The 27,440-nt window shown below is 45.9% G+C and overlaps 1 protein-coding gene across 1 annotated transcript in view; it reads right to left on the minus strand.

The window, feature by feature from the left end:
• LOC140491214 (uncharacterized) overlaps positions 1 to 27,440 on the minus strand; it is an 87,483-nt gene that overhangs the window by 41,725 nt on the left and 18,318 nt on the right. Inside the window, exon 3 of the mRNA XM_072589195.1 lies at positions 27,206 to 27,351. Coding sequence (XP_072445296.1) covers positions 27,206 to 27,351 — 146 coding nt within the window. The remainder of the gene's footprint in view (positions 1 to 27,205; positions 27,352 to 27,440) is intronic.

Consider the following 27,440-nt stretch of genomic DNA (forward strand, 5'->3'; position numbering starts at 1 on the left):
ACTGACTGTACGGTTACACAGTGAGTGACCCTTACCCTGCTGAATAAACCCTGACTTTGTACGGTTACACAGTGAGTGACACTGACCCTGAATAAACACTGACTCTGTACGGTTACACAGTGACCCTTACCCTGCTGAATAGACACTGACTCTGTTCAGTTACACAGTGAGTGACCCTGACCCTGAATAAACACTGACTCTGTACAGTTAACAGTAAGTGACCCTTAACCTATTGAATAAACACTGACTCTGTACAGTTACATAGTGAGTGACCCTTACCCTGCTGAATAAACCCTGACTCTGTACGGTTACACAGTGAGTGACCCATAACCTGCTGAATAAACACTGACTCTGTACGGTTACACAGTGAGTGACCCTTACCCTGCTGCATAAACACTGACTCTGTACGGTTACACAGTGAGTGACCCTTACCATGCTGTATAAATACTGACTCTGTACGGTTACACAGTGAGTGACCCTTACCCTGCTGAATAAACCCTGACTCTGTACGGTTACACAGTGAGCGACCCTTACCCTGCTGGATAAACACTGATTCTGTACAGTTACACGGTGAGTGACCCTGACCCTCAATAAACACTGACTTTGTACAGTAACACACTGAGTGACCCTTACCCTGCTGAATAAACCCTGACTCTGTACGGTTAAACAGTGAGCGACCCTTACCCTGCTGGATAAACACTGATTCTGTACAGTTACACGTTGAGTGACCCTGACCCTCAATAAACACTGACTTTGTACAGTTACACAGTGAGTGTCCCTTACACTGCTGAATAAACACTGAGTCTGTACGGTTACACAGTGAGTGACCCTTACCCTGCTGAATCAACCCTGACTCTGTACGGTTACACAGTAAGTGACCCCTACCCTGAATAAACACTGACTCTGTACGGTTACACAGTGAATGACCCTGACCCTGAATAAACACTGACTCTGTACACTTACACGGTGAGTGACCCTTACCCTGCTGAATAAACACTGACTCTGTACAGTAACACAGTGAGTGACCCTTACCCTGCTGAATAAACACTGACTCTGTACGGTTACACAGGGAGTGACCCTGACCCTGAATAAACACTGACTCTGTACAGTTACACGGTGAGTGACCCTGACCCTCAATAAACACTGACTCTGTACGGTTACACAGTGAGTGACCCTTACCCTGCTGAATCAACCCTGACTCTGTACGGTTACACAGTGAGTGACCCTGACCCTGAATAAACACTGACACTGTACAGTTACACGGTGAGTGACCCTGACCCTCAATAAACACTGACTTTGTACAGTAACACAGTGAGTGACCCTTACCCTGCTGAATAAACACTGACTCTGTACGGTTACACAGTGAGTGACCCTTACCCTGCTGAATAAACCCTGACTCTGTACGGTTACACGGTGAGTGACCCTTACCCTGCTGAATCAACCCTGACTCTGTACGGTTACACAGTAAGTGACCCCTACCCTGAATAAACACTGACTCTGTACGGTTACACAGTGAGTGACCCTGACCCTGAATAAACACTGACTCTGTACAGTTACACAGTGAGTGACCCTATCTCTGAATACACCTTGACTCTGTACAGTTACACAGTGACTGACCCTGACACTGCTGTATCAACCCTGACTCTGTACGGTTACACAGTAAGTGACCCCTACCCTGAATAAACACTGACTCTGTACGGTTACACAGTGAGTGACCCTGACCCTGAATAAACACTGACTCTGTACGGTTACACAGTGAGTGACCCTGACACTGCTGAATAAACGCTGACTCTGTACGGTTACACAGTGAGTGACCCTTACCCTATTGAATAAACACTGACTCTGTACGGTTACACAGTGAATGACCCTTACCCTGCTGCATAAACACTGACTGTGTACAGTTACACAGTGACCGTTACCCTGATGAATAAACCCTGACTCTATACAGTTACACAGGGAGTGACCCTTACCCTGAATAAACACTGATTCTGTACAGTTACACAGTGAGTGACCCTTAACCTACTGAATAAACACTGACTCTGTACAGTTACACAGTGAGTGACCCTTACCCTGAATAAACACTGACTCTGTACAGTTACACTTTGAGTGACCCTGACACTGCTGAATAAACACTGACTCTGTACGGTTACACAGTGAGTGACCCTTACCCTACTGAATTAGCACTGACTCTGGACAGTTACACAGTGAGTGACCCTTACCCTGCTGAATAAACACTGACTGTACGGTTACACAGTGAGTGACCCTTACCCTGCTGAATAAACCCTGACTTTGTACGGTTACACAGTGAGTGACACTGACCCTGAATAAACACTGACTCTGTACGGTTACACAGTGACCCTTACCCTGCTGAATAAACACTGACTCTGTACGGTTACACAGTGAGTGACCCTTACCTTGAATAGACACTGACTCTGTACAGTTACACAGTGAGTGACCCTGACCCTGAATAAACACTGACTCTGTACAGTTAACAGTAAGTGACCCTTACCCTATTGAATAAACACTGACTCTGTACAGTTACACAGTGAGTGACCCTGACCCTGAATAAACACTGACTCTGTACAGTTAACAGTAAGTGACCCTTACCCTATTGAATAAACACTGACTCTGTACAGTTACATAGTGAGTGACCCTTACCCTGCTGAATAAACACTGACTCTGTACAGTTACACAGTGAGTGACCCTGACCCTCCTGAATAAACACTGATTCTGTACGGTTACAAAGTGAGTGACCCTGACCCTGAATAATCACTGACACTGTACAGATACACAGTGAGTGACCCTTACCCTGCTGAATAAACCCTGACTCTGTACGGTTACACAGTGAGTGACCCATAACCTGCTGAATAAACACTGACTCTGTACGGTTACACAGTGAGTGACCCTTACCCTGCTGTATAAATACTGACTCTGTACGGTTACACAGTGAGTGACCCTTACCCTGCTGTATAAATACTGACTCTGTACGGTTACACAGTGAGTGATCCTTACCCTGCTGAATAAAACCTGACTCTGTACGGTTACACAGTGAGCGACCCTTACCCTGCTGGATAAACACTGATTCTGTACAGTTACACGGTGAGTGACCCTGACCCTCAATAAACACTGACTTTGTACAGTAACACACTGAGTGACCCTTACCCTGCTGAATAAACCCTGACTCTGTACGGTTACACAGTGAGCGACCCTTACCCTGCTGAATAAACACTGATTCTGTACAGTTACACGGTGAGTGACCCTGACCCTCAATAAACACTGACTTTGTACAGTTACACAGTGAGTGTCCCTTACACTGCTGAATAAACACTGACTCTGTACGGTTACACAGTGAGTGACCCTTACCCTGCTGAATCAACCCTGACTCTGTACGGTTACACAGTAAGTGACCCCTACCCTGAATAAACACTGACTCTGTACGGTGACACAGTGAGTGACCCTGACCCTGAATAAACACTGACTCTGTACAGTTACACGGTGAGTGACCCTGACCCTCAAAAAACACTGACTCTGTACGGTTACACAGTGAGTGACCCTTACCCTGCTGAATCAACCCTGACTCTGTACGGTTACACAGTGAGTGACCCTGACCCTGAATAAACACTGACTCTGTACAGTTACACGGTGAGTGACCCTGACCCTCAATAAAAACTGACTTTGTACAGTAACACAGTGAGTGACCCTTACCCTGCTGAATAAACACTGACTCTGTACGGTTACACAGTGAGTGACCCTTACCCTGCTGAATAAACACTGACTCTGTACAGTTACACGGTGAGTGACCCTGACCCTGAATAAACACTGACACTGTACAGTTACACGGTGAGTGACCCTGACCCTCAATAAACACTGACTCTGTACGGTTACACAGTGAGTGACCCTTACCCTGAATAAACACTGACTCTGTACACTTACACGGTGAGTGACCCTGACCCTCAATAAACACTGACTTTGTACAGTAACACAGTGAGTGACCCTTACCCTGCTGAATAAACACTGACTCTGTACGGTTACACAGGGAGTGACCCTGACCCTGAATAAACACTGACTCTGTACAGTTACACGGTGAGTGACCCTGACCCTCAATAAACACTGACTCTGTACGGTTACACAGTGAGTGACCCTTACCCTGCTGAATCAACCCTGACTCTGTACGGTTACACAGTGAGTGACCCTGACCCTGAATAAACACTGACACTGTACAGTTACACGGTGAGTGACCCTGACCCTCAATAAACACTGACTTTGTACAGTAACACAGTGAGTGACCCTTACCCTGCTGAATAAACACTGACTCTGTACGGTTACACAGTGAGTGACCCTTACCCTGCTGAATAAACACTGACTCTGTACGGTTACACAGTGAGTGACCCTGACCCTGAATAAACACTGACTCTGTACAGTTACACAGTGAGTGACCCTGACCCTCAATAAACACTGACTCTGTACGGTTACACAGTGAGTGACCCTTACCCTGCTGAATCAACCCTGACTCTGTACGGTTACACAGTAAGTGACCCCTACCCTGAATAAACACTGACTCTGTACGGTTACACAGTGAGTGACCCTGAACCTGAATAAACACTGACTCTGTACAGTTACACAGTGAGTGACCCTATCTCTGAATACACCCTGACTCTGTACAGTTACACAGTGACTGACCCTGACACTGCTGTATCAACCCTGACTCTGTACGGTTACACAGTAAGTGACCCCTACCCTGAATAAACACTGACTCTGTACGGTTACACAGTGAGTGACCCTGACCCTGAATAAACACTGACTCTGTACGGTTACACAGTGAGTGACCCTGACACTGCTGAATAAACACTGACTCTGTACGGTTACACAGTGAGTGACCCTTACCCTATTGAATAAACACTGATTCTGTACGGTTACACAGTGAGTGACCCTTACCTTGCTGCATAAACACTGACTGTGTACAGTTACACAGTGACCGTTACCCTGATGAATAAACCCTGACTCTATACAGTTACACAGGGAGTGACCTTTACCCTGAATAAACACTGATTCTGTACAGTTACACAGTGAGTGACCCTTAACCTTCTGAATAAACACTGACTCTGTACAGTTACACGGTGAGTGACCCTGACCCTGAATAAACACTGACTTTGTACAGTTACACAGCGAGAGACCCTTACCCTGAATAAACACTGACTCTGTACAGTTACACAGTGAGTGACCCTGACTCTGAATAAACCCTGACTTTGTACAGTTACACAGTGAGTGACCCTTACCCTGAATAAACACTGACTCTGTACAGTTACACTGTGAGTGACCCTGACACTGCTGAATAAACACTGACTCTGTACGGTTACACAGTGAGTGACCCTCACCCTACTGAATTAGCACTGACTCTGTACAGTTACACAGAGAGTGACCCTTACCCTGCTGAATAAACACTGAATGTACGGTTACACAGTGAGTGACCCTTACCCTGCTGAATAAACCCTGACTTTGTACGGTTACACAGTGAGTGACACTGACCCTGAATAAACACTGACTCTGTACGGTTACACAGTGACCCTTACCCTGCTGAATAAACACTGACTCTGTACGGTTACACAGTGAGTGACCCTTACCTTGAATAGACACTGACTCTGTACAGTTACACAGTGAGTGACCCTGACCCTGAATAAACACTGACTCTGTACAGTTAACAGTAAGTGACCCTTACCCTATTGAATAAACACTGACTCTGTACAGTTACATAGTGAGTGACCCTTACCCTGCTGAATAAACACTGACTCTGTACAGTTACACAGTGAGTGACCCTGACCCTCCTGAATAAACACTGATTCTGTACGGTTACACAGTGAGTGACCCTGACCCTGAATAATCACTGACACTGTACAGATACACAGTGAGTGACCCTTACCCTGCTGAATAAACCCTGACTCTGTACGGTTACACAGTGAGTGACCCTTACCCTGCTGCATAAACACTGACTCTGTACGGTTACACAGTGAGTGACCCTTACCCTGCTGTATAAATACTGACTCTGTACGGTTACACAGTGAGTGACCCTTGCCCTGCTGAATAAACCCTGACTCTGTACGTTACACAGTGAGCGACCCTTACCCTGCTGGATAAACACTGATTCTGTACAGTTACACGGTGAGTGACCCTGACCCTCAATAAACACTGACTTTGTACAGTAACACAGTGAGTGACCCTTACCCTGCTGAATCAACCCTGACTCTGTACGGTTACACAGTAAGTGACCCCTACTCTGAATAAACACTGACTCTGTACGGTTACACAGTGAATGACCCTGACCCTGAATAAACACTGACTCTGTACAGTTACACGGTGAGTGACCCTGACCCTCAATAAACACTGACTTTGTACAGTAACACAGTGAGTGACCCTTACCCTGCTGAATAAACACTGACTCTGTACGGTTACACAGTGAGTGACCCTTACCCTCCTGAATAAACACTGACTCTGTACAGTTACACGGTGAGTGACCCTGACCCTCAATAAACACTGACTCTGTACGGTTACACAGTGAGTGACCCTTACCCTGCTGAATCAACCCTGACTCTGTACAGTTACACAGTGAGTGACCCTATCTCTGAATACACCCTGACTCTGTACAGTTACACAGTAAGTGACCCCTACCCTGAATAAACACTGACTCTGTACGGTTACACAGTGAGTGACCCTGACCCTAAATAAACACTGACTCGGTACGGTTACACAGTGAGTGACCCTGACACTGCTGAATAAACCCTGACTCTGTACGGTTACACAGTGAGTGACCCTAACCCTATTGAATAAACACTGACTCTGTACGGTTACACAGTGAGTGACCCTTACCCTGCTGCATAAACACTGACTGTGGACAGTTACACAGGGGCCCTTACCCTGATGAATAAACCCTGACTCTATACAGTAACACAGGGAGTGACCCTTACCCTGAATAAACACTGATTCTGTACAGTTACACAGTGAGTGACCCTTAACCTACTGAATAAACACTGACTCTGTACAGTTACACAGTGAGTGACCCCCACCCTGAATAAACACTGACTTTGTACAGTTACACAGCGAGTGACCCTTACCCTGAATAAACACTGACTCTGTACAGTTACACAGTGAGTGACCCTGACTCTGAATAAACCCTGACTCTGTACAGTTACACTGTGAGTGACCCTGACACTGCTGAATAAACACTGACTCTGTACGGTTACACAGTGAGTGACCCTTACCCTGCTGAATTAGCACTGACTCTGTACAGTTACACAGTGAGTGACCCTTACCCTGCTGAATAAACACTGAATGTACGGTTACACAGTGAGTGACCCTAACCCTATTGAATAAACACTGACTCTGTACGGTTACACAGTGAGTGACCCTTACCCTGCTGCATAAACACTGACTGTGGACAGTTACACAGGGGCCCTTACCCTGATGAATAAACCCTGACTCTATACAGTTACACAGTGAGTGACACTGACCCTGAATAAACACTGACTCTGTACGGTTACACAGTGACCCTTACCCTGCTGAATAAACACTGACTCTGTACGGTTACACAGTGAGTGACCCTTACCTTGAATAGACACTGACTCTGTACAGTTACACAGTGAGTGACCCTGACCCTGAATAAACACTGACTCTGTACAGTTACACAGTGAGTGACCCTGACCCTCCTGAATAAACACTGACTCTATCCGGTTACACAATGAGTGACCCTTACCCTATTGAATAAACACTGACTCTGTACGGTTACACAGTGAGTGACCCTTACCTTGCTGCATAAACACTGACTGTGTACAGTTACACAGTGACCGTTACCCTGATGAATAAACCCTGACTCTATACAGTTACACAGGGAGTGACCCTTACCCTGAATAAACACTGATTCTGTACAGTTACACAGTGAGTGACCCTTAACCTACTGAATAAACACTGACTCTGTACAGTTACACGGTGAGTGACCCTGACCCTGAATAAACACTGACTTTGTACAGTTACACAGCGAGTGACCCTTACCCTGAATAAACACTGACTCTGTACAGTTACACAGTGAGTGACCCTGACTCTGAATAAACCCTGACTCTGTACAGTTACACAGTGAGTGACCCTTACCCTGAATAAACACTGACTCTGTACAGTTACACTGTGAGTGACCCTGACACTGCTGAATAAACACTGACTCTGTACGGTTACACAGTGAGTGACCCTTACCCTACTGAATTAGCACTGACTCTGTACAGTTACACAGTGAGTGACCCTTACCCTGCTCAATAAACACTGACTGTACGGTTACACAGTGAGTGACCCTTACCCTGCTGAATAAACCCTGACTTTGTACGGTTACACAGTGAGTGACACTGACCCTGAATAAACACTGACTCTGTACGGTTACACAGTGACCCTTACCCTGCTGAATAAACACTGACTCTGTACGGTTACACAGTGAGTGACCCTTACCTTGAATAGACACTGACTCTGTACAGTTACACAGTGAGTGACCCTGACCCTGAATAAACACTGACTCCTTACAGTTAACAGTAAGTGACCCTTACCCTATTGAATAAACACTGACTCTGTACAGTTACATAGTGAGTGACCCTTACCCTGCTGAATAAACACTGACTCTGTCCAGTTACACAGTGAGTGACCCTTACCCTGCTGAATAAACACTGACTCTGTACAGTTACACAGTGAGTGACCCTGACCCTGAATAAACACTGACTCTGTACAGTTAACAGTAAGTGACCCTTACCCTATTGAATAAACACTGACTCTGTACAGTTACATAGTGAGTGACCCTTATCCTGCTGAATAAACACTGACTCTGTACAGTTACACAGTGAGTGACCCTGACCCTCCTGAATAAACACTGATTCTGTACGGTTACACAGTGAGTGACCCTGACCCTGAATAATCACTGACACTGTACAGATACACAGTGAGTGACCCTTACCCTACTGAATAAACCCTGACTCTGTACGGTTACACAGTGAGTGACCCTTACCCTGCTGCATAAACACTGACTCTGTACGGTTACACAGTGAGTGACCCTTACCCTGCTGTATAAATACTGACTCTGTACGGTTACACAGTGAGTGACCCTTACCCTGCTGAATAAACCCTGACTCTGTACGTTACACAGTGAGCGACCCTTACCCTGCTGGATAAACACTGATTCTGTACAGTTACACGGTGAGTGACCCTGACCCTCATTAAACACTGACTCTGTACGGTTACACAGTGAGTGACCCTTACCCTGCTGAAACAACCCTGACTCTGTACGGTTACACAGTAAGTGACCCCGACCCTGAATAAACACTGACTCTGTACGGTTACACAGTGAGTGAACCTGACCCTGAATAAACACTGACTCTGTACAGTTACACAGTAAGTGACCTCTACCCTGAATAAACACTGACTCTGTACGGTTACACAGTGAGTGACCCTGACACTGCTGTATCAAACCTGACTCTGTACGGTTACACAGTAAGTGACCCCTACCCTGAATAAACACTGACACTGTACGGTTACACAGTGAGTGACCCTGACCCTAAATAAACACTGACTCTGTACGGTTACACAGTGAGTGACCCTGACACTGCTGAATAAACACTGACTCTGTACGGTTACACAGTGAGTGACCCTAACCCTATTGAATAAACACTGACTCTGTACGGTTACACAGTGAGTGACCCTTACCCTGCTGCATAAACACTGACTGTGTACAGTTACACAGTGAGTGACCCTTACCCTGAATAAACACTGATTCTGTACAGTTACACAGTGAGTGACCCTTAACCTACTGAATAACCACTGACTCTGTACAGTTACACAGTGAGTGACCCTGACTCTGAATAAACCCTGACTCTGTACAGTTACACTGTGAGTGACCCTGACACTGCTGAATAAACACTGACTCTGTACGGTTACACAGTGAGTGACCCTTACCCTGCTGAATAAACACTGACTGTACGGTTACACAGTGAGTGACCCTTACCCTGCTGAATAAACCCTGACTTTGTACGGTTACACAGTGAGTGACACTGACCCTGAATAAACACTGACTCTGTACGGTTACACAGTGACCCTTACCCTGCTGAATAAACACTGACTCTGTACGGTTACACAGTGAGTGACCCTTACCTTGAACAGACACTGACTCTGTACAGTTACACAGTGAGTGACCCTGACCCTGAATAAACACTGACTCTGTACAGTTAACAGTAAGTGACACTTACCCGATTGAATAAACACTGACTCTGTACAGTTACATAGTGAGTGACCCTTACCCTGCTGAATAAACACTGACTCTGTACAGTTACACAGTGAGTGACCCTGACCCTCCTGAATAAACACTGACTCTATCCGGTTACACAGTGAGTGACCCTTACCCTGAATAAACACTGACTGTGTACAGTTACACAGTGAGTGACCCTTACCCTGAATAAACACTGACTCTGTACGGTTACACAGTGAGTGACCCTTACCCCACTGAATAAACACTGACTCTGTACAGTTACACAGTGAGTGACCCTGACACTGCTGAATAAACACTGACTCTCTACAGTTACACGGTGAGTGACACTGACCCTGAATAAACACTGACTTTGTACAGTTACACAGCGAGTGACCCTTACCCTGAATAAACACTGACTCTGTACAGTTACACAGTGAGTGACCCTGACTCTGAATACACCCTGACTCTGTACAGTTACACAGTGAGTGACCCTTACCCTGAATAAACACTGACTCTGTACAGTTACACTGTGAGTGACCCTGACACTGCTGAATAAACACTGACTCTGTACGGTTACACAGTGATTGACCCTTACCCTACTGAATTAGCACTGACTCTGTACAGTTACACAGTGAGTGACCCTTACCCTGCTCAATAAACACTGACTGTACGGTTACACAGTGAGTGACCCTTACCCTGCTGAATAAACCCTGACTTTGTACGGTTACACAGTGAGTGACACTGACCCTGAATAAACACTGACTCTGTACGGTTACACAGTGACCCTTACCCTGCTGAATAAACACTGACTCTGTACGGTTACACAGTGAGTGACCCTTACCTTGAATAGACACTGACTCTGTACAGTTACACAGTGAGTGACCCTGACCCTGAATAAACCCTGACTCTGTACAGTTAACAGTAAGTGACCCTTACCCTATTGAATAAACACTGACTCTGTACAGTTACATAGTGAGTGACCCTTACCCTGCTGAATAAACACTGACTCTGTACGGTTACACAGTGAGTGACCCTTACCTTGAATAGACACTGACTCTGTACAGATACACAGTGAGTGACCCTTACCCTACTGAATAAACCCTGACTCTGTACGGTTACACAGTGAGTGACCCTTACCCTGCTGCATAAACACTGACTCTGTACGGTTACACAGTGAGTGACCCTTACCCTGCTGTATAAATACTGACTCTGTACGGTTACACAGTGAGTGACCCTTACCCTGCTGAATAAACCCTGACTCTGTACGTTACACAGTGAGCGACCCTTACCCTGCTGGATAAACACTGATTCTGTACAGTTACACGGTGAGTGACCCTGACCCTCAATAAACACTGACTCTGTACGGTTACACAGTGAGTGACCCTTACCCTGCTGAATCAACCCTGACTCTGTACGGTTACACAGTAAGTGACCCCGACCCTGAATAAACACTGACTCTGTACGGTTACACAGTGAGTGAACCTGACCCTGAATAAACACTGACTCTGTACAGTTACACAGTAAGTGACCTCTACCCTGAATAAACACTGACTCTGTACGGTTACACAGTGAGTGACCCTGACACTACTGTATCAAACCTGACTCTGTACGGTTACACAGTAAGTGACCCCTACCCTGAATAAACACTGACTCTGTACGGTTACACAGTGAGTGACCCTGACCCTAAATAAACACTGACTCTGTACGGTTACACAGTGAGTGACCCTGACACTGCTGAATAAACACTGACTCTGTACGGTTACACAGTGAGTGACCCTAACCCTATTGAATAAACACTGACTCTGTACGGTTACACAGTGAGTGACCCTTACCCTGCTGCATAAACACTGACTGTGTACAGTTACACAGGGGCCCTTACCCTGATGAATAAACCCTGACTCTATACAGTTACACAGGGAGTGACCCTTACCCTGAATAAACACTGATTCTGTACAGTTACACAGTGAGTGACCCTTAACCGACTGAATAAACACTGACTCTGTACAGTTACACGGTGAGTGACCCTGACCCTGAATAAACACTGACTTTGTACAGTTACACAGCGAGTGACCCTTACCCTGAATAAACACTGACTCTGTACGGTTACACAGTGAGTGACCCTTACCCTACTGAATTAGCACTGACTCTGTACAGTTACACAGTGAGTGACCCTGACTCTGAATAAACCCTGACTCTGTACAGTTACACTGTGAGTGACCCTGACACTGCTGAATAAACACTGACTCTGTACGGTTACACAGTGAGTGACCCTTACCCTGCTGAATTAGCACTGACTCTGTACAGTTACACAGTGAGTGACCCTTACCCTGCTCAATAAACACTGACTGTACGGTTACACAGTGAGTGACCCTTACCCTGCTGAATAAACCCTGACTTTGTACGGTTACACAGTGAGTGACACTGACCCTGAATAAACACTGACTCTGTACGGTTACACAGTGACCCTTACCCTGCTGAATAAACACTGACTCTGTACGGTTACACAGTGAGTGACCCTTACCTTGAACAGACACTGACTCTGTACAGTTACTCAGTGAGTGACCCTGACCCTGAATAAACACTGACTCTGTACAGTTAACAGTAAGTGACACTTACCCGATTGAATAAACACTGACTCTGTACAGTTACATAGTGAGTGACCCTTACCCTGCTGAATAAACACTGACTCTGTACAGTTACACAGTGAGTGACCCTGACCCTCCTGAATAAACACTGACTCTATCCGGTTACACAGTGAGTGACCCTTACCCTGAATAAACACTGACTGTGTACAGTTACACAGTGAGTGACCCTTACCCTGAATAAACACTGACTTTGTACAGTTACACGGTGAGTGACCCTGACCCTGAATAAACACTGACTTTGTACAGTTACACAGCGAGTGACCCTTACCCCACTGAATAAACACTGACTCTGTACAGTTACACAGTGAGTGACCCTGACACTGCTGAATAAACACTGACTCTGTACAGTTACACGGTGAGTGACCCTGACCCTGAATAAACACTGACTTTGTACAGTTACACAGCGAGTGACCCTTACCCTGAATAAACACTGACTCTGTACAGTTACACAGTGAGTGACCCTGACTCTGAATAAACCCTGACTCTGTACAGTTACACAGTGAGTGACCCTTACCCTGAATAAACACTGACTCTGTACAGTTACACTGTGAGTGACCCTGACACTGCTGAATAAACACTGACTCTGTACGGTTACACAGTGATTGACCCTTACCCTACTGAATTAGCACTGACTCTGTACAGTTACACAGTGAGTGACCCTTACCCTGCTCAATAAACACTGACTGTACGGTTACACAGAGAGTGACCCTTACCCTGCTGAATAAACCCTGACTTTGTACAGTTACACAGTGAGTGACACTGACCCTGAATAAACACTGACTCTGTACGGTTACACAGTGACCCTTACCCTGCTGAATAAACACTGATTCTGTACGGTTACACAGTGAGTGACCCTTACCTTGAATAGACACTGACTCTGTACAGTTACACAGTGAGTGACCCTGACCCTGAATAAACACTGACTCTGTACAGTTAACAGTAAGTGACCCTTACCCTATTGAATAAACACTGACTCTGTACAGTTACATAGTGAGTGACCCTTACCCTGCTGAATAAACACTGACTCTGTCCAGTTACACAGTGAGTGACCCTTACCCTGCTGAATAAACACTGACTCTGTACAGTTACACAGTGAGTGACCCTGACCCTCCTGAATAAACACTGATTCTGTACGGTTACACAGTGAGTGACCCTGACCCTGAATAATCACTGACACTGTACAGATACACAGTGAGTGACCCTGACCCTGCTGAATAAACCCTGACTCTGTACGGTTACACAGTGAGTGACCCTTACCCTGCTGTATAAATACTGACTCTGTACGGTTACACAGTGAGTGACCCTTACCCTGCTGAATAAACCCTGACTCTGTACGTTACACAGTGAGCGACCCTTACCCTGCTGGATAAACACTGATTCTGTACAGTTACACGGTGAGTGACCCTGACCCTCAATAAACACTGACTTTGTACAGTAACACAGTGAGTGACCCTTACCCTGCTGAATCAACCCTGACTCTGTACGGTTACACAGTAAGTGGCCCCTACCCTGAATAAACACTGACTCTGTACGGTTACACAGTGAATGACCCTGACCCTGAATAAACACTGACTCTGTACAGTTACACGGTGAGTGACCCTGACCCTCAATAAACACTGACTTTGTACAGTAACACAGTGAGTGACCCTTACCCTGCTGAATAAACACTGACTCTGTACGGTTACACAGTGAGTGACCCTGACCCTGAATAAACACTGACTCTGTACGGTTACACAGTGAGTGACCCTTACCCTGCTGAATCAACCCTGACTCAGTACGGTTACACAGTAAGTGACCCCTACCCTGAATAAACACTGACTCTGTACGGTTACACAGTGAGTGACCCTGACCCTGAATAAACACTGACTCTGTACAGTTACACAGTGAGTGACCCTATCTCTGAATACACCCTGACTCTGTACAGTTACACAGTAAGTGACCCCTACCCTGAATAAACACTGACTCTGTACGGTTACACAGTGAGTGACCCTGACACTGCTGTATCAAACCTGACTCTGTACGGTTACACAGTAAGTGACCCCTACCCTGAATAAACACTGACTCTGTACGGTTACACAGTGAGTGACCCTGACCCTAAATAAACACTGACTCTGTACGGTTACACAGTGAGTGACCCTGACACTGCTGAATAAACCCTGACTCTGTACGGTTACACAGTGAGTGACCCTAACCCTATTGAATAAACACTGACTCTGTACGGTTACACAGTGAGGGACCCTTACCCTGCTGCATAAACACTGACTGTGTACAGTTACACAGGGGCCTTTACCCTGATGAATAAACCCTGACTCTATACAGTTACACAGGGAGTGACCCTTACCCTGAATAAACACTGATTCTGTACAGTTACACAGTGAGTGACCCTTAACCTACTGAATAAACACTGACTCTGTACAGTTACACGGTGAGTGACCCTGACCCTGAATAAACACTGAATCTGTACGGTTACACAGCGAGTGACCCTTACCCTGAATAAACACTGATTCTGTACAGTTACACAGTGAGTGACCCTTAACCTACTGAATAAACACTGACTCTGTACAGTTACACAGTGAGTGACCCTGACTCTGAATAAACCCTGACTCTGTACAGTTACACTGTGAGTGACCCTGACACTGCTGAATAAACACTGACTCTGTACGGTTACACAGTGAGTGACCCTTACCCTGCTGAATTAGCACTGACTCTGTACAGTTACACAGTGAGTGACCCTTACCCTGCTGAATGAACACTGACTGTACGGTTACACAGTGAGTGACCCTTACCCTGCTGAATAAACCCTGACTTTGTACGGTTACACAGTGAGTGACACTGACCCTGAATAAACACTGACTTTGTACGGTTACACAGTGACCCTTACCCTGCTGAATAAACACTGACTCTGTACGGTTACACAGTGAGTGACCCTTACCTTGAACAGACACTGACTCTGTACAGTTACACAGTGAGTGACCCTGACCCTGAATAAACACTGACTCTGTACAGTTAACAGTAAGTGACACTTACCCGATTGAATAAACACTGACTCTGTACAGTTACATAGTGAGTGACCCTTACCCTGCTGAATAAACACTGACTCTGTACAGTTACACAGTGAGTGACCCTGACCCTCCTGAATAAACACTGACTCTATCCGGTTACACAGTGAGTGACCCTTACCCTGAATAAACACTGACTGTGTACAGTTACACAGTGAGTGACCCTTACCCTGAATAAACACTGACTCTGTACGGTTACACAGTGAGTGACCCTGACCCTGAATAAACCCTGACTCTGTACAGTTACACAGTGAGTGACCCTTACACCACTGAATAAACACTGACTCTGTACAGTTACACAGTGAGTGACCCTGACACTGCTGAATAAACACTGACTCTGTACAGTTACACGGTGAGTGACCCTGACCCTGAATAAACACTGACTTTGTACAGTTACACAGCGAGTGACCCTTACCCTGAATAAACACTGACTCTGTACAGTTACACAGTGAGTGACCCTGACTCTGAATAAACCCTGACTCTGTACAGTTACACAGTGAGTGACCCTTACCCTGAATAAACACTGACTCTGTACAGTTACACTGTGAGTGACCCTGACACTGCTGAATAAACACTGACTCTGTACGGTTACACAGTGATTGACCCTTACCCTACTGAATTAGCACTGACTCTGTACAGTTACACAGTGAGTGACCCTTACCCTGCTCAATAAACACTGACTGTACGGTTACACAGTGAGTGACCCTTACCCTGCTGAATAAACCCTGACTTTGTACGGTTACACAGTGAGTGACACTGACCCGGAATAAACACTGACTCTGTACGGTTACACAGTGACACTTACCCTGCTGAATAAACACTGACTCTGTACGGTTACACAGTGAGTGACCCTTACCTTGAATAGACACTGACTCTGTACAGTTACACAGTGAGTGACCCTGACCCTGAATAAACACTGACTCTGTACAGTTAACAGTAAGTGACCCTTACCCTATTGAATAAACACTGACTCTGTACAGTTACATAGTGAGTGACCCTTACCCTGCTGAATAAACACTGACTCTGTACAGTTACACAGTGAGTGACCCTTACCCTGCTGAATAAACACTGACTCTGTACAGTTACACAGTGAGTGACCCTGACCCTGAATAAACACTGACTCTGTACAGTTAACAGTAAGTGACCCTTACCCTATTGAATAAACACTGACTCTGTACAGTTACATAGTGAGTGACCCTTATCCTGCTGAATAAACACTGACTCTGTACAGTTACACAGTGAGTGACCCTGACCCTCCTGAATAAACACTGATTCTGTACGGTTACACAGTGAGTGACCCTGACCCTGAATAATCACTGACACTGTACAGATACACAGTGAGTGACCCTTACCCTGCTGAATAAACCCTGACTCTGTACGGTTACACAGTGAGTGACCCTTACCCTGCTGCATAAACACTGACTCTGTACGGTTACACAGTGAGTGACCCTTACCCTGCTGTATAAATACTGACTCTGTACGGTTACACAGTGAGTGACCCTTACCCTGCTGAATAAACCCTGACTCTGTACGTTACACAGTGAGCGACCCTTACCCTGCTGGATAAACACTGATTCTGTACAGTTACACGGTGAGTGACCCTGACCCTCAATAAACACTGACTTTGTACAGTAACACAGTGAGTGACCCTTACCCTGCTGAATCAACCCTGACTCTGTACGGTTACACAGTAAGTGGCCCCTACCCTGAATAAACACTGACTCTGTACGGATACACAGTGAGTGACCCTGACCCTGAATAAACACTGACTCTGTACAGTTACACGGTGAGTGACCCTGACCCTCAATAAACACTGACTTTGTACAGTAACACAGTGAGTGACCCTTACCCTGCTGAATAAACACTGACTCTGTACGGTTACACAGTGAGTGACCCTGACCCTGAATAAACACTGACTCTGTACGGTTACACAGTGAGTGACCCTTACCCTGCTGAATCAACCCTGACTCTGTACGGTTACACAGTAAGTGACCCCTACCCTGAATAAACACTGACTCTGTACGGTTACACAGTGAGTGACCCTGACCCTGAATAAACACTGACTCTGTACAGTTACACAGTGAGTGACCCTATCTCTGAATACACCCTGACTCTGTACAGTTACACAGTAAGTGACCCCTACCCTGAATAAACACTGACTCTGTACGGTTACACAGTGAGTGACCCTGACACTGCTGTATCAAACCTGACTCTGTACGGTTACACAGTAAGTGACCCCTACCCTGAATAAACACTGACTCTGTACGGTTACACAGTGAGTGACCCTGACACTGCTGTATCAAACCTGACTCTGTACGGTTACACAGTAAGTGACCCCTACCCTGAATAAACACTGACTCTGTACGGTTACACAGTGAGTGACCCTGACCCTAAATAAACACTGACTCTGTACGGTTACACAGTGAGTGACCCTGACACTGCTGAATAAACCCTGACTCTGTACGGTTACACAGTGAGTGACCCTAACCCTATTGAATAAACACTGACTCTGTACGGTTACACAGTGAGTGACCCTTACCCTGCTGCATAAACACTGACTGTGTACAGTTACACAGGGGCCCTTACCCTGATGAATAAACCCTGACTCTATACAGTTACACAGGGAGTGACCCTTACCCTGAATAAACACTGATTCTGTACAGTTACACAGTGAGTGACCCTTAACCTACTGAATAAACACTGACTCTGTACAGTTACACGGTGAGTGACCCTGACCCTGAATAAACACTGAATCTGTACAGTTACACAGCGAGTGACCCTTACCCTGCTGAATAAACACTGACTCTGTACAGTTACACAGTGAGTGACCCTTAACCTACTGAATAAACACTGACTCTGTACAGTTACACAGTGAGTGACCCTGACTCTGAATAAACCCTGACTCTGTACAGTTACACTGTGAGTGACCCTGACACTGCTGAATAAACACTGACTCTGTACGGTTACACAGTGAGTGACCCTTACCCTGCTGAATTAGCACTGACTCTGTACAGTTACACAGTGAGTGACCCTTACCCTGCTGAATAAACCCTGACTTTGTACGGTTACACAGTGAGTGACACTGACCCTGAATAAACACTGACTCTGTACGGTTACACAGTGACCCTTACCCTGCTGAATAAACACTGACTCTGTACGGTTACACAGTGAGTGACCCTTACCTTGAATAAACACTGACTCTGTACAGTTACACAGTGAGTGACCCTGACCCTGAATAAACACTGACTCTGTACGGTTACACAGTGAGTGACCCTTACCTTGAATAAACACTGACTCTGTACAGTTACACAGTGAGTGACCCTGACCCTGAATAAACACTGACTCTGTACGGTTACACAGTGAATGAACCTGACCCTGAATAAACACTGACTCTGTACAGTTACACGGTGAGTGACCCTAACCCTCAATAAACACTGACTTTGTACAGTAACACAGTGAGTGACCCTTACCCTGCTGAATAAACACTGACTCTGTACGGTTACACAGTGAGTGACCCTGACCCTCAATAAACACTGACTCTGTACGGTTACACAGTGAGTGACCCTTACCCTGCTGAATCAACCCTGACTCTGTACGGTTACACAGTAAGTGACCCCTACCCTGAATAAACACTGACTATGTACGGTTACACAGTGAGTGACCCTGACCCTGAATACACCCTGACTCTGTACAGTTACACAGTAAGTGACCCCTACCCTGAATAAACACTGACTCTGTACGGTTACACAGTGAGTGACCCTGACACTGCTGTATCAAACCTGACTCTGTACGGTTACACAGTAAGTGACCCCTACCCTGAATAAACACTGACTCTGTACGGTTACACAGTAAGTGACCCCTACCCTGAATAAACACTGACTCTGTACGGTTACACAGTGAGTGACCCTGACCCTAAATAAACACTGACTCTGTACGGTTACACAGTGAGTGACCCTGACACTGCTGAATAAACCCTGACTCTGTACGGTTACACAGTGAGTGACCCTAACCCTATTGAATAAACACTGACTCTGTACGGTTACACAGTGAGTGACCCTTACCCTGCTGCATAAACACTGACTGTGTACAGTTACACAGGGGCCCTTACCCTGATGAATAAACCCTGACTCTATACAGTTACACAGGGAGTGACCCTTACCCTGAATAAACACTGATTCTGTACAGTTACACAGTGAGTGACCCTTAACCTACTGAATAAACACTGACTCTGTACAGTTACACGGTGAGTGACCCTGACCCTGAATAAACACTGAATCTGTACGGTTACACAGCGAGTGACCCTTACCCTGAATAAACACTGATTCTGTACAGTTACACAGTGAGTGACCCTTAACCTACTGAATAAACACTGACTCTGTACAGTTACACAGTGAGTGACCCTGACTCTGAATAAACCCTGACTCTGTACAGTTACACTGTGAGTGACCCTGACATTGCTGAATAAACACTGACTCTGTACGGTTACACAGTGAGTGACCCTTACCCTGCTGAATTAGCACTGACTCTGTACAGTTACACAGTGAGTGACCCTTACCCTGCTCAATAAACACTGACTGTACGGTTACACAGTGAGTGACCCTTACCCTGCTGAATAAACCCTGACTTTGTACGGTTACACAGTGAGTGACACTGACCCTGAATAAACACTGACTCTGTACGGTTACACAGTGACCCTTACCCTGCTGAATAAACACTGACTCTGTACGGTTACACAGTGAGTGACCCTTACCTTGAATAGACACTGACTCTGTACAGTTACACAGTGAGTGACCCTGACCCTGAATAAACACTGACTCTGTACAGTTGACAGTAAGTGACCCTTACCCTATTGAATAAACACTGACTCTGTACAGTTACATAGTGAGTGACCCTTACCCTGCTGAATAAACACTGACTCTGTACAGTTACACAGTGAGTGACCCTTACCCTGCTGAATAAACACTGACTCTGTACAGTTACACAGTGAGTGACCCTGACCCTGAATAAACACTGACTCTGTACAGTTAACAGTAAGTGACCCTTACCCTATTGAATAAACACTGACTCTGTACAGTTACATAGTGAGTGACCCTTATCCTGCTGAATAAACACTGACTCTGTACAGTTACACAGTGAGTGACCCTGACCCTCCTGAATAAACACTGATTCTGTACGGTTACACAGTGAGTGACCCTGACCCTGAATAATCACTGACACTGTACAGATACACAGTGAGTGACCCTTACCCTGCTGAATAAACCCTGACTCTGTACGGTTACACAGTGAGTGACCCTTACCCTGCTGCATAAACACTGACTCTGTACGGTTACACAGTGAGTGACCCTTACCCTGCTGTATAAATACTGACTCTGTACGGTTACACAGTGAGTGACCCTTACCCTGCTGAATAAACCCTGACTCTGTACGTTACACAGTGAGCGACCCTTACCCTGCTGGATAAACACTGATTCTGTACAGTTACACGGTGAGTGACCCTGACCCTCAATAAACACTGACTTTGTACAGTAACACAGTGAGTGACCCTTACCCTGCTGAATCAACCCTGACTCTGTACGGTTACACAGTAAGTGGCCCCTACCCTGAATAAACACTGACTCTGTACGGTTACACAGTGAATGAACCTGACCCTGAATAAACACTGACTCTGTACAGTTACACGGTGAGTGACCCTAACCCTCAATAAACAATGACTTTGTACAGTAACACAGTGAGTGACCCTTACCCTGCTGAATAAACACTGACTCTGTACGGTTACACAGTGAGTGACCCTGACCCTCAATAAACACTGACTCTGTACGGTTACACAGTGAGTGACCCTTACCCTGCTGAATCAACCCTGACTCTGTACGGTTACACAGTAAGTGACCCCTACCCTGAATAAACACTGACTATGTACGGTTACACAGTGAGTGACCCTGACCCTGAATAAACACTGACTCTGTACAGTTACACAGTGAGTGACCCTATCTCTGAATACACCCTGACTCTGTACAGTTACACAGTAAGTGACCCCTACCCTGAATAAACACTGACTCTGTACGGTTACACAGTGAGTGACCCTGACACTGCTGTATCAAACCTGACTCTGTACGGTTACACAGTAAGTGTCCACTACCCTGAATAAACACTGACTCTGTACGGTTGCACAGTAAGTGACCCCTACCCTGAATAAACACTGACTCTGTACGGTTACACAGTGAGTGACCCTGACCCTAAATAAACACTGACTCTGTACGGTTACACAGTGAGTGACCCTGACACTGCTGAATAAACTCTGACTCTGTACGGTTACACAGTGAGTGACCCTAACCCTATGGAATAAACACTGACTCTGTACGGTTACACAGTGAGTGACCCTTACCCTGCTGCATAAACACTGACTGTGTACAGTTACACAGGGGCCCTTACCCTGATGAATAAACCCTGACTCTATACAGTTACACAGGGAGTGACCCTTACCCTGAATAAACACTGATTCTGTACAGTTACACAGTGAGTGACCCTTAACCTACTGAATAAACACTGACTCTGTACAGTTACACGGTGAGTGACCCTGACCCTGAATAAACACTGAATCTGTACGGTTACACAGCGAGTGACCCTTACCCTGAATAAACACTGATTCTGTACAGTTACACAGTGAGTGACCCTTAACCTACTGAATAAACACTGACTCTGTACGGTTACACAGTGAGTGACCCTGACTCTGAATAAACCCTGACTCTGTACAGTTACACTGTGAGTGACCCTGACACTGCTGAATAAACACTGACTCTGTACGGTTACACAGTGAGTGACCCTTACCCTGCTGAATTAGCACTGACTCTGTACAGTTACACAGTGAGTGACCCTTACCCTGCTCAATAAACACTGACTGTACGGTTACACAGTGAGTGACCCTTACCCTGCTGAATAAACCCTGACTTTGTACGGTTACACAGTGAGTGACACTGACCCTGAATAAACACTGACTCTGTACGGTTACACAGCGAGTGACCCTTACCCTGCTGAATAAACACTGACTCTGTACGGTTACACAGTGAGTGACCCTTACCCTGCTGGATAAACACTGATTCTGTACAGTTACACGGTGAGTGACCCTGACCCTCAATAAACACTGACTTTGTACAGTAACACAGTGAGTGACCCTTACCCTGCTGAATAAACACTGACTCTGTACGGTTACACAGTGAGTGACCCTTACCCTGCTGAATCAACCCTGACTCTGTACGGTTACACAGTAAGTGACCCCTACCCTGAATAAACACTGACTCTGTACGGTTACACAGTGAGTGACCCTATCTCTGAATACACCCTGACTCTGTACAGTTACACAGTGACTGACCCTGACACTGCTGAATAAACACTGACTCTGTACGGTTACACAGCGAGTGACCCTTACCCTATTGAATAAACACTGACTCTGTACGGTTACACAGTGAGTGACCCTTACCCTGATGAATAAACCCTGACTCTATACAGTTACACAGGGAGCGACCCTGACCCTGAATAAACACTGACTTTGTACAGTTACACAGCGAGTGATCCTTACCCTGAATAAACACTGACTCTGTACAGTTACACAGGGAGTGACCCTTACCCTGAATAAACACTGACTCTGTACAGTTACACAGTGAGTGACCCTGACTCTGAATAAACCCTGACTCTGTACAGTTACACTGTGAGTGACCCTGACCCTAAATAAACACTGACTCTGTACAGTTACACAGTGAGTGACCCTTACCCTGCTGAATAAACACTGACTCTGTACGGTTACACAGTGAGTGACCCTGACCCTGCTGAATAAACCCTGACTCTGTACGGTTACACAGTGAGTGACCCTTACCCTGCTGAATAAACCCTGACTTTGTACGGTTACACAGTGAGTGACACTGGCCCTGAATAAACACTGACTCTGTACGGTTACACAGTGAGTGACACTGACCCTGAATAAACACTGACTCTGTACGGTTACACAGTGAGTGACCCTTACCCTGCTGAATAAACCCTGACTTTGTACGGTTACACAGTGAGTGACACTGACCCTGAATAAACACTGACTCTGTACGGTTACACAGTGAGCGACACTGACCCTGAATAAACACTGACTCTGTACGGTTACACAGTGAGTGACACTGACCCTGAATAAACACTGACTCTGTACGGTTACACAGTGAGTGACCCTTACCCTGCTGAATAAACCCTGACTCTGTACACTTACACAGTGAGTGACCCTGACCCTGAATAAACACTGACTCTCTACGGTTACACAGTGAGTGACACTGACCCTGAATAAACACTGACTCTGTACGGTTACACAGTGAGTGACCCTTACCCTGCTGAATAAACCCAGACTCTGTACAGTTACACAGTGAGTGACCCTTACCCTGCTGAATAAACACTGACTCTCTACGGTTACACAGTGAGTGACACTGACCCTGAATAAACACTGACTCTGTACGGTTACACAGTGAGTGACCCTTACCCTGCTGAATAAACCCAGACTCTGTACAGTTACACAGTGAGTGACCCTGACTCTGAATACACACTGACTCTGTACAGTTACACAGTGAGTGACCCTTACCCTGCTGAATAAACACTGACTCTGTACGGTTACACAGTGAGTGACCCTTACCCTGCTGCATAAACACTGACTCTGTACAGTTACACAGTGAGTGACCCTTACCCTGCTGAATAAACACTGACTCTGTACGGTTACACAGTGAGTGACCCTTACCCTGCTGAATAAACACTGACTATGTACAGTTACACAGTGAGTTACCTTTACCCTGCTGAACAATCACTGACTCTGTACGGTTACACAGTGAGTGACCCTTACCCTGCTGAATAAACACTGACTCTGTACAGTTACACAGTGAGTGACCCTTACCCTGCTGAATAAACACTGACTCTGTACGGTTACACAGTGAGTGACCCTTACCCTGCTGAATAAACCCTGACTCTGTACAGTTACACAGTGAGTGACCCTGACTCTGAATACACACTGACTCTGTACAGTTACACAGTGAGTGACCCTTACCCTGCTGAATAAACACTGACTCTGTACGGTTACACAGTGAGTGACCCTTACCCTGCTGCATAAACACTGACTCTGTACAGTTACACAGTGAGTGACCCTTACCCTGCTGAATAAACACTGACTCTGTACGGTTACACAGTGAGTGACCCTTACCCTGCTGAATAAACACTGACTCTGTACAGTTACACAGTGAGTGACCCTTACCCTGCTGAATAAACACTGACTCTGTACGGTTACACAGTGAGTGACCCTTACCCTGCTGAATAAACCCTGACTCTGTACGGTTACACAGTGAGTGACCCTTACCCTGCTGAATAAGCACTGACTCTATACAGTTACACAGTGAGTGACCCTTACCCTGCTGAATAAACCCTGACTTTGTACGGTTACACAGTGAGTGACACTGACCCTGAATAAACACTGACTCTGTACGGTTACACAGTGAGTGACACTGACCCTGAATAAACACTGACTCTGTACGGTTAAACTGTGAGTGACACTGACCCTGAATAAACACTGACTCTGTATGGTTACACAGTGAGTGACCCTTACCCTGCTGAATAAACCCTGACTCTGTACACTTACACAGTGAGTGACCCTGACCCTGAATAAACACTGACTCTGTACGGTTACACAGTGAGTGACACTGACCCTGAATAAACACTGACTCTGTACGGTTACACAGTGAGTGACCCTTACCCTGCTGAATAAACCCAGACTCTGTACAGTTACACAGTGAGTGACCCTTACCCTGCTGAATAAACACTGACTCTGTACAGTTACACAGTGAGTGACCCTGACTCTGAATAAACACTGACTCTGTACAGTTACACAGTGAGTGACCCTGACTCTGAATACACACTGACTCTGTACAGTTACACAGTGAGTGACCCTTACCCAGCTGAATAAACACTGACTCTGTACGGTTACACAGTGAGTGACCCTTACCCTGCTGCATAAACACTGACTCTGTACAGTTACACAGTGAGTGACCCTTACCCTGCTGAATAAACACTGACTCTGTACAGTTACACAGTGAGTGACCCTTACCCTGCTGAATAAACACTGACTATGTACAGTTACACAGTGAGTTACCTTTACCCTGCTGAACAATCACTGACTCTGTACGGTTACACAGTGAGTGACCCTTACCCTGCTGAATAAGCACTGACTCTGTACGGTTACACAGTGAGTGACCCTTACCCTGCTGAATAAACACTGACTCTGTACAGTTACACAGTGGGTGACCCTTACCCTGCTGAATAAACACTGACTCTGTACGCTTACACAGTGAGTGACCCTTACCCTGCTGAATAAACACTGACTCTGTACAGTTACACAGTGAGTGACCCTTACCCTGCTGAATAAACCCTGACTCTGTACGGTTACACAGTGAGTGACCCTTACCCTGCTGAATAAACCCTGACTCTGTACGGTTACACAGTGAGTGACCCTTACCCTGCTGAATAAACACTGACTCTGTACAGTTACACGGTGAGTGACCCTTACCCTGCTGAATAAACACTGACTCTGTACAGTTACACGGTGAGTGACCCTGACCCTCAATAAACACTGACTCTGTACAGTTACACAGTGAGTGACCCTTACCCTGAATAAACACTGACTCTGTACGGTTACACAGTGAGTGACCCTTACCCTGAATAAACACTGACTCTGTACAGTTATACAGTGATGGAGCCTTACCCTGAATAAACACTGATTCTGTACAGTTACACAGTGAGTGACCCTGACCCTGAATAAACACTGATTCTGTACAGTTACACAGAGAGTGACCCTGACCCTGAATAAACACTGACTCTGTACAGTTAACAGTAAGTGACCCTTACCCTGCATAAACACTGACTCTGTACAGTTACACAGCGAGTGACCCTTACCCTGAATAAACACTGACTCTAGTGTTTAAAAATCACCCATCCCCAGGTTACAGTCGAACAGATGTATTTGGAAGCACTAACTTTCCGAGTTGTGCTCCTTCATCGGGTTGTTGAAGTGTATTGGTGCTTCCAAACAAACCTGTTGTTAAGTGATTGTTAAAAGTGTCCGTCCCAGTCCAACCCTTGTGTCTCCAAATCTGTTGAGTTTATTGATTCGGAATGTGTGTTGATGCGAGGGATTTGTGTTGGACTCACGGGTGTGTATTTTTGTTGGGTCTCCTTACCTGGCTCCTGTATATCCCTCATGGCACACACACTCCCCTGTGATATGGTGACAGTTTCCATGGTTACAGTCAGGACAGATGGATCGACAACCAAGACCAAACGTCCTAGACACACAGCGGGTATCACACCTGAAACCAAGACAAAACTAAACCTTTCTGAACTGACAGGCACTCCAAATCACCCCAACATCAAAAATTCGATATTTATCCTGGCACAGTCTGGATCAGACCAGTT

This window comes from Chiloscyllium punctatum, chromosome 19, assembly GCF_047496795.1.
Source record: "Chiloscyllium punctatum isolate Juve2018m chromosome 19, sChiPun1.3, whole genome shotgun sequence".
Taxonomy (NCBI): domain Eukaryota; kingdom Metazoa; phylum Chordata; class Chondrichthyes; order Orectolobiformes; family Hemiscylliidae; genus Chiloscyllium; species Chiloscyllium punctatum.